Source organism: Euprymna scolopes, chromosome 33 (genome assembly GCF_053919585.1).
Source record: "Euprymna scolopes isolate OS-2025 chromosome 33, ASM5391958v1, whole genome shotgun sequence".
Lineage (NCBI taxonomy): Eukaryota > Metazoa > Mollusca > Cephalopoda > Sepiida > Sepiolidae > Euprymna > Euprymna scolopes.
Window position 1 is genome coordinate 64,890,711 of NC_136514.1, and position 14,001 is coordinate 64,904,711.

The 14,001-nt window shown below is 30.1% G+C and overlaps 1 protein-coding gene across 6 annotated transcripts in view; it reads right to left on the bottom strand.

Moving 5' to 3' along the window:
- Nucleotides 1–14,001, bottom strand: part of LOC145258276 (stress-activated protein kinase JNK-like) — a 432,258-nt gene that overhangs the window by 120,177 nt on the left and 298,080 nt on the right. For all 6 annotated transcript variants that reach the window (XR_013864086.1, XR_013864087.1, XR_013864085.1 and 3 more), the window contains one exon: nt 6,185–6,323. Coding sequence is in view for 3 of the 6 variants with exons in the window: in XM_080116278.1 (XP_079972404.1) it covers nt 6,185–6,323 (139 nt within the window). In the remaining 3 variants the exon portion in view is untranslated. The remainder of the gene's footprint in view (nt 1–6,184; nt 6,324–14,001) is intronic.

Here is a 14,001-nt window from a genome sequence, read left to right on the forward strand (position 1 = left end):
TGGGTGATTGGATCGAAAAACTATTGTTGTATACAGGAAACCAAACCACTTCTTTTTAAAAAACTTAACTCTATTTAACTTTATCTAAGGAAACACTGGAATTTTAATAAAATTTTATAAACTTTTTATATACTACAGGAAAGATTTAACACGAACATTATGTGACTATTATTTTATCAAAATTGGTGATAATAAATCTCTTAAATTTATTAGTCATGTAAAATGTAAAAAAATAAAAATGAATGAAAATACAAAATGACAGCATGCTCTAGAAAATCATTAGTTTCATTTAGTTGTAGTCATCTAGCCAGTCACATTTAGTTTCATTTAGTTGTAGTCATCTAGCCAGTCACATTTAGTTTCATTTAGTTGTAGTCATCTAGCCAGTCACATTTAGTTTTATTTAGTTGTAGTCATCTAGCCAGTCACATTTAGTTTTATTTAGTTGTAGTCATCTAGCCAGTCACATTTAGTTTCATTTAGTTGTAGTCATCTAGCCAGTCACATTTAGTTTTATTTAGTTGTAGTCATCTAGCCAGTCACATTTAGTTTCATTTAGTTGTAGTCATCTAGCCAGTCACATTTAGTTTTATTTAGTTGTAGTCATCTAGCCAGTCACATTTAGTTTCATTTAGTTGTAGTCATCTAGCCAGTCACATTTAGTTTTATTTAGTTGTAGTCATCTAGCCAGTCACATTTAGTTTTATTTAGTTGTAGTCATCTAACCAGTTTTATTTAGTTGTAGTCATCTAGCCAGTCACATTTAGTTTCATTTAGTTGTAGTCATCTAGCCAGTCACATTTACTACAAAAAAGAAGTAAATGAAAATAGATGTAAATGTTGCAACACCCTTGCAACATCTAACGGACACATTAGATGCATTTCATTTTAAACAAGGACCTTCAGACTGATGTCAAAGTGGTACTAGCATTGTCTTAGGAGGCCACCTTTAGGAGGGAAGTTGCTTTATTGATCATCGTCTGAGGTGCCTTTACCAGTGAATACAGATAGATCCAATCGCAGCAAATTTTACACTGATGCCTCTTCCCTTTTGGGGGAACTGGATTATCTTGCATAAAACTGACCTCACCGCCTAATTCTGTTACAGTGAAATGGGAAATAGGTTGGTCTCCTTTAAAAACAAAACAAAACCAAATACAAACTATTTTTGTAATTATTCGAGAAATATAAAATTGCTTAATAATCTAGGAGGTATTACTTATGGGTATTGAAGTCATCATGATTTATATATTTACTAACTGTACATAGCCAACATCGTACAGGAGACTTTTTATTTTCATTTTTGCCTTGCCTATTTTTATAATTTATTATCTTCTAAATTATTGCTAATATGTTTATTTTATTTATTTTTATTTATGTTTTTATTTTATTTTAATGTTAAATTTATTTGGTCATTAAGTGATTTTTTTTAGTATTCAACTATTAGGAAAAGATTAAAATAGTTGACTTATATTTTTTTCCCTCTAAAATAGAATTTTGGTTATATGCAAATAAATAATCACTTAATAGAGTAAGTCTCACAGAAACAAGAAACACACATACACAAAATGTTGTTTTATAATTTTATTAATATACAGATTAAATGTTCATTATAGTGAATTAAAAAATCATTGTTTTTCTTGTAGGAATACAAAAGAGCTATAGTAGTTGATGCTTGTAAACTTTAATGGAAGTTTCTGCTTATATTGAAATTCAAAAGTTATTTTGGAGCCATAAAATTGTTCATGTCTTCAAAATAAATTTAAAAACAGATAAAACAATGTTAATTATTATTAAAATAGAAAAAAAACGATTACTGAAGGTCGTGTTTAAAAGCGAGTGGTTACACAATATGTATGAATATGTAGAGATATTAAATCATCTTGCTGGAAGTAACACTAATTGGTGTACACAAGCAATGTGCAATGTTATTGGAAAGAAATTAAAAAAAAATTCTTTCTGTTTAAAATATCGTAAAGAAAAAACAAAACAAAATGAATTAACAAAAAAATATAAGCTTAATTATGATTTTAGTGATTTTGTTGTGTATTTGATACTTATTCAAATTAAAATTGTGTTCTTTTTAATGAATAGAAATTATATTTATTAAAAATAAAAAAAGAATAATTTTGTTTATTGTAAATGGATAAAAATAAAATGAATACCTTATTCTTTACATATTATTTTTAACATTTTTATTTCAAATCCCAGTAAGGCATTAATTTTGACAATGTTCCAGGTTCGTAAAAGGAGAGAGATGAGTTCTTTTTCCATATAGGAATATTACGTCTGACTCTCTACTTATATGAATACAAAGAATTGTCGACCTGGATAAAGTATGTTTTCGATAAAATTAATTTGAAATAGATTTTTTTAATTAAAAAATATAGTCGGGTTTATACAAGCTGTTTATGACGAAACAGAAGTTTTAAAAGTTTCTTCTTGATTTTAGATTCTGTTGACCACCATCTACAGATTCATACTTTAGCTGCTATGGAAGATTGGTATTGTTTTTATTTTAAATTTATTAATAAATGTTTTTCAATTAAAAAATGAGAACACCAAATTCTTTTGAGCTTAAAAACAAAACCCTTCAAAACAAAATTTTGAACAAGAAAATTGATAATTTAAATAATACATAATAAAATATAGCATGACAATAAATATATTGATTTTATTAAAATGAAACAAGTTACTTTGAAGCAATATCAATATAAAATATAGATGACAAAATGAAATTACCAGTTGTTTTCATTGTTTTATTGAAAGATTTCTTTTAGGAGGAGGAATGGATTTGGTTTATTGCCGGCCATCTAAGCACCCTTTCCCCAATTAGAGAATACCAACTTCCCTGCCATTGATCAGAGGAGAAAAGATATTTCTTGAATGGGGCAAGTTATTTTCATGCCATTCAGCCCCCCCCTCCCCTTTTTGGAAAACTGGATACATCACACATTAAAAAAAAATCAATCTTATGTCTAATTTTTCCATCACTGACAAAAGAAGAATACACTAAAACGGATATCTATTAATAATTTATGCAAGTATTCCTTTTGTATTTTACCTAATTGTTAATTAATAACTTGTCTCTATTTACAGTTGACAATTTATTTTAAAGTTAAATGATTAAACTTTAACCTAATGAAATCTACATGCACAAATTGAGAGAACACACAAAATAGCAGATATTAAAAAGGATAATAGACGAAAGGTGTTTATTTTACACAATAAGCCACTGTGCAAATACAATGTTTTCTATTATCTTAAAAAAAATTATTATTTTTCTAATCCAAAGTGCTCAATATCCTAGATATTTCAGGTGTGTTTAAATATCATGTTGCATGGGAGCAATAAATCCATGATGTTAAAATGTTACAATGTTGGATAGAAATAAGTTTTCATTTTAACTTTTTTATTTTTTTATGGCTTAAGCAATGCTGATTAGTCCTGCTAGTAATTAAAAAGAAAAGCAAAGGAGTGCATTGTTAATTTATTTCAAAGTCTGAATCTCTCAACAATTGTTGTTTGCTGTTGTTTGTAAGTATGATATGCTCCTCTCAAAAATAGACGCAACCAAAGAGTTAACATAGAACCAAAGAGTCAAAGTTTTATCTTTGTTTATATCTATCATGATGGTCACTGTTAGAAATGAAAGAAATCATAGATGGCTATATTTCAACAGTTAACTGGAATGATGGAATGACCAAATTGATCAATTGCTTATTATATATAATTCAATGAGGATGTGTACTATAAATAATTAACACACGAGAGAATGAATGGCTTTCTTGAAAAGAAAATATAATAAATATAAATAAACTGAAACGAAACCAAACACAAAGGTATGAAGAGTGATAAAAAAAGAACTTGAAGAAACTAAAATTGTCTCCATCCAACTCTATTACATTGATTTTGTAAGTATCTTACTGAAACTTTCTTTTTATAGATCAATAAGCCATAATACAAGGGAACAAGGGAAACCTGTTTGAAGCCCACCTGAACTCATTCACAAATTACAAAACCAGTTTCAGCTGTATTCAATATACTGCATTGTTTTTTCACTGCCACAACTTCTGTTATCCAGCTTTATTTTTTAAACTTATGTTTCACTATCAACAACTACTTCCATATTGAGAAGTAAAATATCAAGTACAAATCAATATTTGAACCTAGATGAGTTTTTTTGCTTAGATAATATTGTGATTCTTGCATGAAAAATAAATGAGATTGAAAACCAAAGAACACCATGTTTATATTTTTCTTGATATTTATTGGCTTTATCTCTTCAGCTGTCTATAAACTGGTGAGTTTGAAGAGAGATCTTTTAAATTGCCTTATCAAAATGACCATATCTCATATATTGGATGATACATGATGATAGTTTATATATTTTATTGGGAAAGCAATGGGGCAAAAAAAGGAGGTAGTTAAGTTTAATCAAATAGTAACACCATCCAACCATTAACTTAATTATTTTAAGATTATTTTTATAAAATCTGTGAAAATCTATATAATGTTTATGTCTGAAGTTCCAATTGAAAATAAATCCCTATAGCAAGATTAAAAACAACTTTTTGAGTAAAATGTGACAATGAATACAATGGTGAAATTTTGTATTAAGTTTTGTCATAGAACACTACCATACACAAAACTATCAATGTATGGACAAAGTGAGACTAACAGAAAACTAGCATTTCAAGATGGTCAATAATATCAGCAAAAGTTTTTCTAAAAATAAATCAGTATACAGCTAAAATATAATCAATGACACAAATTGTCAAATATTAGTCCAATTGATACCAAGCTATATTAGTCTGAATCTCTAACACCCAGCAGATGACAATCCACATCCAAAATCTCTTGATCTCTTGTCAATATCCACTCATCATCTCGTAGACTAATACATTTTTCGTGAAGTTAACCTATCAACAAGTTATAACAAAAGAAACAATAAAAACACTTAACAGTAAATGTAAAAAAAAAAAAAAAAAACAAAAAAAAAAACGAGTCAGACTGAAACTATTTTCGGTATGTTGTTTCATAAAATTTCACATGGAACTTAAAAAAAATCTTTTTCATGATAAAACATGGATGAGCTAAAACTATAGACATGACAAGTGTTTGATTTGGAGTTTCTACTTTAATAACTTCTTAATTATTCTCAGTTGATCATGTAATGTAGCACTGTTTGTTTTTGTATCTTTTAGTGTTACATTGTTAGATTCACATTGTCTGAATTTCTCTTTACATTCTTGTGATTTTATAGTGTTAATAGATTAATCGTTTGTGCTCATAATACAACTTAAAATTATTTGTTTTGTTTTTATTTTACTTCAGTCTTTACAAAATACATAAATATTCGAATGTTCCATTAAAGTCTTTATCTCTCAAACACGGAGTTAGTAAAGAAACTGAGAACATAATTTTCCTCTCCCCAATTAACCATTTTCATATGTTGTAGTATATCTTTCGTTTTGGTCTCTTGGTCTTACGGGATTCCAGGACAAGAATTCATCTAGTCTGGTGGAGTATTCATCTTCATGATGTTATTTGAGGTAACATCATTTGGAGAAGGTGCACCATTCCTCGTAAAAGCTAATGTAAGTTAGCCGTAGTGAGGAGATCTTTTTTGGGCAGTGAATACTATGTGATTTTGAATATTTAGTCAAGGTTTACTTCTAGGGAAAAGTATTCTCATGCTATGTTGTCCTGGCAAACTCATGTACAGAGAGATCTTAGACACTTGAGGATAGTGTCTAATATGTATTCAAGTTCTAATGAGAAGTAAGAAAAGTAGTTTAATGATTTGGTGGATTTTTATTTGATGCAAAGGCTTTCTTTAAAGAAGAAAAAAGATTAAAACATTTTCTTATATATCATAACATCAAATAAATGAAAACGAGGCATTAAAAAAATTTTTTGTCTAAAATAAAAATTTCTTCTCTTAATGATAAAGAATTTTTTTTTTCAAGTATACTAAAATGTAACCCAAAAGAACCGAAACAATGACTGGTGTGCAGATACAACCATATTTTAATGGGTCCAATAAAAACAAATACAATATTGAGCTTTTTTCTTCTCAATTCTGGCTGTAGAGCAAATAGAAAAGGTAGAAAAATATGCATGAATGAAAATTAGGTAAAGAAAAAAAAATGAGCTTAAAATAAAAGTGAAATGTACTTACCCTGTGTATAATCCCTGCTGAATGCAAATGTTTGATCCCACATAACATCTGATACAGAAGGTAAGACATTCTTTCATGATCTAAATCCATCTGTATTACTTGACACAGATTTGCATCCATTAATTCCATTACGAGATAACTGGGAAAGAAAAAAAAGAATAAATGAATACAAGAAAAGTAAATGCCATGAAGAAAAAGTTAAATAATTCATCTCCACTTTCTCCAATTATTGAACTTACAGAAGTTCTGAACCCAAATTATTAAAAAAGAAAATTATTGTACATTTAATTATTTCCCTAATTTACCAAAAATGTGCAATATAACAAAATTTTTGTAATAAAAAATCTAAATTAAAATAATCTGATGAAATCATTTTCACTGACAAATTATGAATTTCAAATATGTAAGTAAAATTTATACTAAATAAAAAAAAATTATTAGATTGTTTGAAATGTCAATTTCAGTTAATATTTTTTCAGTTTTGTATACAAATTTTGACATCTCCAATATTTTTTTTTCAGAATAGAATTTTAAAGCATGTAAAATGCATATACTCTTTTGCCTTAATTCAAACTTGATCATATTGTTTCCTAACAAGCTGCCAAAATCAATGGATGATAGGGAGCAGGGTTCATAACTAATCAGGGAGTAAAAATGGTTGTGTTTGTTTAAAACAAAACATTGCATAAAACACAAGCGTAAAGAGTTGGTAGTAAGTGTGGTAATAACAAACACTTTTTCATTTGCCTAAAAATAATTCTTTTATACTGTTTGTGACCCATTTGCATGAAAGCATAATCTATTCTGTTTTTTTTAAATAAAGTCAAATAACTGAAATGGGAAAAACATCCTTCAATTCTACAATAGTGATACCTTACAGTTAAATGACTCAACTTATATAACATGTATTATAAAGTCAACAGTTAAAATTGAATGTCAAATCATTGCTTTCGCTGATGGACATTTTGTTTCTATTTTGTTATAATGTTTGTCGTTCAATTGAGAAAATAAATTGAAAAACGATATTGTTCATGTACAAAATTTTTTTTAAAATGTGGGGAATGTGTTCATTTATCAAAAACTACACAAATTTTCATTCAATTTTGAAATAGGAAAATGGAATATTAAAGATTATGTGTGAAAATAATTATTTCAATTGTTAAAAAATGCATGTAAATAAAAGCAAGAAAAGCTGACAATGCAAATTGAACAAATTTTAAATGTAAAACATTTGACTTGTTCATTTTGAATTAAAATTAGTAAAGTATATTTGAATTAAGATATGGTTTAAATTGTAATGGTGAAAAGAATGTGTTTTTTAATTTGATTTGACTGTTTTGTAACAAGAATATTTATGAAAGAATGAATGGTTGTTCAAATGAATGAGAATAACTTATTTGGTTTGAAATCACTTTGATAGTGGCATTGGCAAAGGATCATGTGTTTGTTTCCAATGGTCAAGAGTTTGAATTCCAATATTCCTTTATTAGGGAGCAATGATTATTTTAATTGGGAGACCTGTATATTATGTAGAAGATTTAAAGGAGGTTGTAAAAAAATAATTTAGGTGTTGCAAAATAATTCCCCTTGAATTGATTTTTTAATACAAGGGAAATTATTTGGAAAACATATCTGTGAGAAGCAGATGTCTTGGAATTAAGTTAATATTTCTGAGTTAAAAAAATTGTAAGGATATTTTTGTGAAATACACTTTAGGAATTACTGTAAGTGGGGAGTCAATAAGATCTGCATAGAAAGCGATAACCTATTTTCCTGTAATGGCTGAAGTTTCACAGGAAAACATTTGAGATTATTATGGAGATTAATCGATTTATTGAAATAAAAAGTGAAGATGCCTGCTAACCTATTATATAATTGATAAATACACAATACAACTTATTAAAGAACTGTATATTTTGATTTATACTCCTATAAATTTGTTTTTTTCTGTGTACTGATATTCATATTAAAAATCCTTTTTCTATTTATTTAAGAAGAAAATACAACTTTGTTATATATGGGTCATGGAATTGCATACATCTGCAAAAGATATAACTAATTTGCATATTCTTTTAAACATTCATTTTAATTAATTCCCTAGTAGTTTTTTGGGTTTTCTCATGGGATAATCATCTTTAGTTAACTATTATAATTATTATGTGTAATTATATTCATGTAGATATTCTACATGATTTATACTTGTGTAATATTTGCATAAAAAGGTTAGAGTAAACACAAACCCCTTTTTATATATATTTATGTTTATGTATGCGTATATATATTTGTTTAAAAAATTTTGCCTACCAAACTCCTCTGTCAGTTTTTGGTCTATAGATATGAAACAATATATAGGGTATTCGAACTAATGTAAAACTTTTTATTTAGGTTTTAGCCAGGGAAAATAGGTGCAAAAGTATGAAAATTAAAAAAATGGAATTTGCCAGGTGAAAGTCAAACGACGGCATTACAAATATATATATGCATAACGTAATAGCTATTGATTCATGTTATAATTTTTAGCCTTGCAGCAAACATGTCTTCATAGGTAAGGCATTAACGTCAACGGAAAAAGTAAATCGTAAGCTGAACGTTTTGGTTTAGATTCTTGGTGGTGGCACATGAGTCATTTTTTTAAAACTTTTTAAATCATTACGATATATTGGGTCCAATAATCTATATATATAAAAGCGAAAATGTATGTATGTATGTACGCTTCTCCTCAATGTCCACAAAAGGCTTCTTTTAGAGAAGCGCTCGCTCACTTCGCAACTTCTTAAAACTTTTTATATCATCTATAAATTGTAATATCTCACACTTAACCACGGAGCTCGCCTGTCTATTTAATTTTATTGACTTTCAAACGTTTATTATTCCACATTTCCCGCATCGGCACGCGTTACATTCGGTTTTCGGTATAAACAAAAAACGAAACTCGACTCTAATCACCGGTCCAGAGCCAGTGGTCTCTAGAGAGCTAAGTAACGTTTGTTCAATGTCGACTTCGTCATATCAGACGGTAGCTTTCATTTCGAGACGAGACACTCCCCCTAATAAACAGGGAGCTGGTTTTCTCCGAACTTAGTTAAAAACAAACAAACCAATTTATTTATTTAAAAACTGTCTCGCACAAAATCGTAACTGCTGAATAGCTATCGCCGTCACGTCAATCAAAAACGCGCACCTGTTTTTTTTTTTTTTTTTTCACATTTTACTATTTTCCAACTGCACGTCGTCAAGGCTTCGTCTTTTTTTTCACGGGCACCTGTTTTTTTGAGTCACGCAGTTAACTTTTGCTGCGAGGCAGCGTTTGGGTTTGTTTACCCAACTTTGACTGGTTTTTTCTCCAACAGATGTTGGGGAGAAGGAAGCAGCTCCCCATTGTCCAGATTGATTAGCAATTGTCTGATATGAGAGGCGTTTGTCCCCACATTGATCAAAGCTGATTGTTTCTGGATGTTTCCCAGCGCGATGCCGAGAACGAACGGTTTGAATTTAGTTTCACTTTATTTATACTAAAACGCAGAACAAACAGGGGACAGAGCGAAATAGTGCAAATCTCATAAAAGTCGACGTAAATAAATGTAGAGGCGACCCGCATTCCCAAATCCTAGATATTATTATCTAGGGGGTATATAAACATTTCTAAGCGATCGACCCCCCCCCCCCCCCCGGAGCGTGTGCGAAAGAAGCCTTTGCGAGACATACACGAAATGGTCACACACATTTTGCCTTTTATATATATAGATGTGTGTTTGTATGTCTCACAAAAACTTTCGACACGGGTCACGAATTTTCACGAGATTGGTATCATTTTAAAGTTCCAACCCCCGCCCGACAAATATCAAAAAATTGGCCAAAACATTAATTTCTTCACCCTAAAATCATCAGTTTTCTACAGGGAGGGGTCAGCAAAAACGGTCCTCTCATGACAAGTTCGCTTCTACGCATGCGCAAATGACGTCGGAACATGATTTAGTTTAAATTTAAAAAAAAAATGATCCAATTTCGTCGACGTCATCTTAGCTCAGTTGCTTAGAGCGCGGCCTCATTATCTAAAGGTTTTGGGTTAGAATCGTGGTGTGAGGTGTCTTTTTTTTTCGATTTTTTAAATTTTAATATTGAAACAGGGTTATTTAAGCCAGTGTGTTTTTTTGGTTTTTATTTTTTTAATGTTCATTTTTCTGTTTTCTGTTTCCACCACATTCGCGTTTTCTTTTTTTGTTTTCCCCATTTTGACATTTAACATCGTTCGTTTGCCTAACGTTAGTTTTTTAGGGTGTTTTTTTGATTTTTTTAAAGTTTTAACATTTTAATATTTAAAAATATTTACTTCGCTTATTCTTATGTTTTGATTACCCCCCCTCTCCCCACCTGAGCACACACACCTCTAAACACCCGGGCAACGCCGGGTACTCCCCCGCCCGCTAGTAATACTATAAAACAGAAAATACATTCAAACCAATAAAAGAAAACACACACACACACATCCTACTCTTGACCAAGTACCAATGGGCCCCTCACTCCCACTCAAGTAAGAGTAAAAAAGGAAAAAAATAAGAACAAAGAAAGGTTTGGTTTGGTTGTTTTGTTTTATGGCATATCAACCCTTTTCAGGTTATTTAATGCCGAATCTGGTGATTTTGAAGAACGATTTTTTAATATAGTATATTTGTTTTTTAAGTCGTATTCTATTTAACCCCTAGTTGGGACCCTAACAGGTGCTACCACTCCGGGTCAGAGTGGACCTGGGAGCAATGGCAATTAAAGGGTGGCTCCACACTCCCTAAGGCCTGCAAGCTGGGGCCTCACCATCGGATATAGTTTAAGGTCATATCCAGGACTGAACAAAGAAAGATAAATAGAAACACAAGTAGAGAAAGAGAGAGAAACATAAGTCCAGCCCAATGAACCAGTAATAAAAATTAGACATAAGAATGAAAAGTAGAATCACTTAGAATTACATGTTTCCACCTCTTGGAAACATTTCAAATGAACTACGAAAATGTTCTTTAACATTTTTAACACATCTTGAACATTTTATATCCTTTCTGAAGAGGACGCTTCACAGAACGTTTGAAACACGTTAAAAACGATTTCAATGATTTAAAACATTATTACAATGATCTAAACATAATTTTCAATGAAAAACCAAAATACGGAATAATATTAAAAAATACACATTGTTGGTGACCACCCCCTAATTTAAATATATATATATATATATATATATATATATATATATATATACACACACAATAGTTCTGTCAATGTCAACAGTCAAGTGATTTAATAAAAAACAGGATAAATTATGAAAACCTTTCATAAAGTACTAGCCTGGGTGCCTGGTGTAACCTGGGTGTTTGTAGGTGTAAAAAAAACAAAGTGGTAGTAGGCAGGCTCGAACCCGTGACACAAAGGCGGAAAAGAAAATGAAAGAAAACCTGCCGTCTTACCGCTATGCCATGATATGACCGGAAACGTTAAGCAGTCAAATTAAACGGAGTCAATCAAAAAGATGACTTGCAGAAATGGTGTTGCTTTTAAACCTCCCAAGAAGTTTTTTTTTTAATGTGGGGGGAAAAGCAGCTAAGCCAAAAAAGGGGACACTCTGGTAGTATCCAAATAAATAGTAATTGTCTCAGTATGAAGTGTTTCCCCTACATTGATCAAGGACTAATTACAGAACAGATACTATTCAGGCAAAGGTCGGGCGTTGGCATTTGTGTTCAATTAGTTTCACTTTATTTATATGAAAAAGACAAACAGCTGACATGACGGGAATTTTTGAAAACTCAATCAAAAAAAAGAAACTGTGTTCGTTCGCAATTCTGAGATATTATGATCTAGGAAGTATTAGAAAACTTCTCACAGAATCTAACTGACGTGAGAACCCCAATGTAAAAAGCCTTTCACAGACATGCACAAATGTGCGTGCCTATTTTGCCTTTTATATATTAGACTAGCACAGGTGCCCGGCGTTGCCCGAATGTTTGGAGGTGTAAAAGAAAAGTTTTGGTAAGCAGGTAGCTCGAACCCGAAGCCTTGAGGCGAAGGCAGAAAAGAAAGTGTGACATGTTACCGTGACATTAAGTGGGCAGTGAAGTGAGAATTGTTAAAATTAAACGGTTAAAAAAGCAGATGCTTAAACAAACTTTAACATCTGCTTTTCTAGGTCAAACATCACGTCATAGAGAAATGAAATCACAATGCGAATTTTGTAACATAAAAGTCGTTCAAATAAAAGATAGAGATGACCTCGTTTCATAAATCGGAGATATTATAATCTAAGGAATATATAAAAAGTTGTGAGAATTAGCCCTGTCCCCCAAAAAAGCCTTTGCCGGACACAAAAAAAATGCACCACACCTTTTACCTTTTATATAATAGATTATGCACATTATTTTCAAGGCAGCTGAGTAAAATGAAACAAATAAATCTTAACTAACTAGAAAGAAAGATATACTGATGATGCATAACAGTTCCTAGAAAGTGGGGGAGAAGAGGAATAAATATTTTAAGCTATATGTTCTTCATCTAATTGCTCAGTTTTCTTCATGCCAGTGTTTCCTGTGATGTCCTCTTAAAATTTCTTGTTGGTTTTTAAATTCATTGATTTCCTGGATTTAGATATAACAAATGTTTTGTTCTAGTTTTTTCTTGACTTGATTTTCAAAATAATTGTCATCAATTTATAAGTTGCAAAAATAAAAAATACAAAAAAAGATACCCATCTCCTTACATGTATACCATCACTGAAGGGAATTGGTTTCATCTTTCATTTCTTTGTATCAAACTCACCAAAATGTTTATATGAATAAAGGCAAATTTTTTGTCGCATGTTTGCAACAAATTTCTTAATTATTCTGCTCATTATTTAAAATAAACTTGGCAAATCAATAGTGAGATGACAAAATTATATTTTTAATACTAATCAGGAAATAAACCCTGCATATTCAGAAAATTGTTATTATAATTGACAGCATAAACTTACTACATTCTTTCATAAATATTATTATGACAAAGTCAAATCAAAATAAAAACATTTTTTTCACCATTACAATTTAAACCATATTTTAATTTAAATATACAAGAGATCTTAAATAACGGTTATGCAGAGCAACAAAAGGTTTTGATGATAGATTCCTTGCTACTGAAATATAGAGCTAAGTTGAAATAATGTCAGTTTAATATTTACACCAATACACTTAAAGAAAGAGTAAAAATAAGATGCCTTTATCTACATGTCTAAGATTCATATATGTATGTATTAAAATCTGTATCATATAGTGGAAGTAGCTGTCTGGATTCTATCTATAATAGAATCAATCATTCATAAACTATTTACACCTACAAATTAATCAACAAAACATATATGTGTTTTCAATATAATATGACCTAACAAGGCTTGATATGCCGTAAAACCCAACAAACTATTAAAATTAATGAACATCAGTTTGATTAAAATAAACAATAACTGGCAAATATATGCTCCCTCAAGTTAAATATGTTTGTGAATAAATTTGAAAACATAAAATTAATGTAAAATTTTGAAACTGTCATAGAAATTTCAAATAAAATTCTTTTCATTTTGCCTTTTAGAGGTTTTGCAGGTTCAATCCTTACTACAGGTGACAATAACTAAGAATAACAGAAATTAACACTTTTACCCAGTACATGGCTGCTGGACTAAAAACAATCTACCCTCATGGATTAAATAAAACATTCAGTTCAAAATTCCATATCAGGTTTCAGAGTTTGACAAAGATTTCAAACATTTATTTAAAGAAAATTAAAGAAAATATCCAAAACATCTTCAA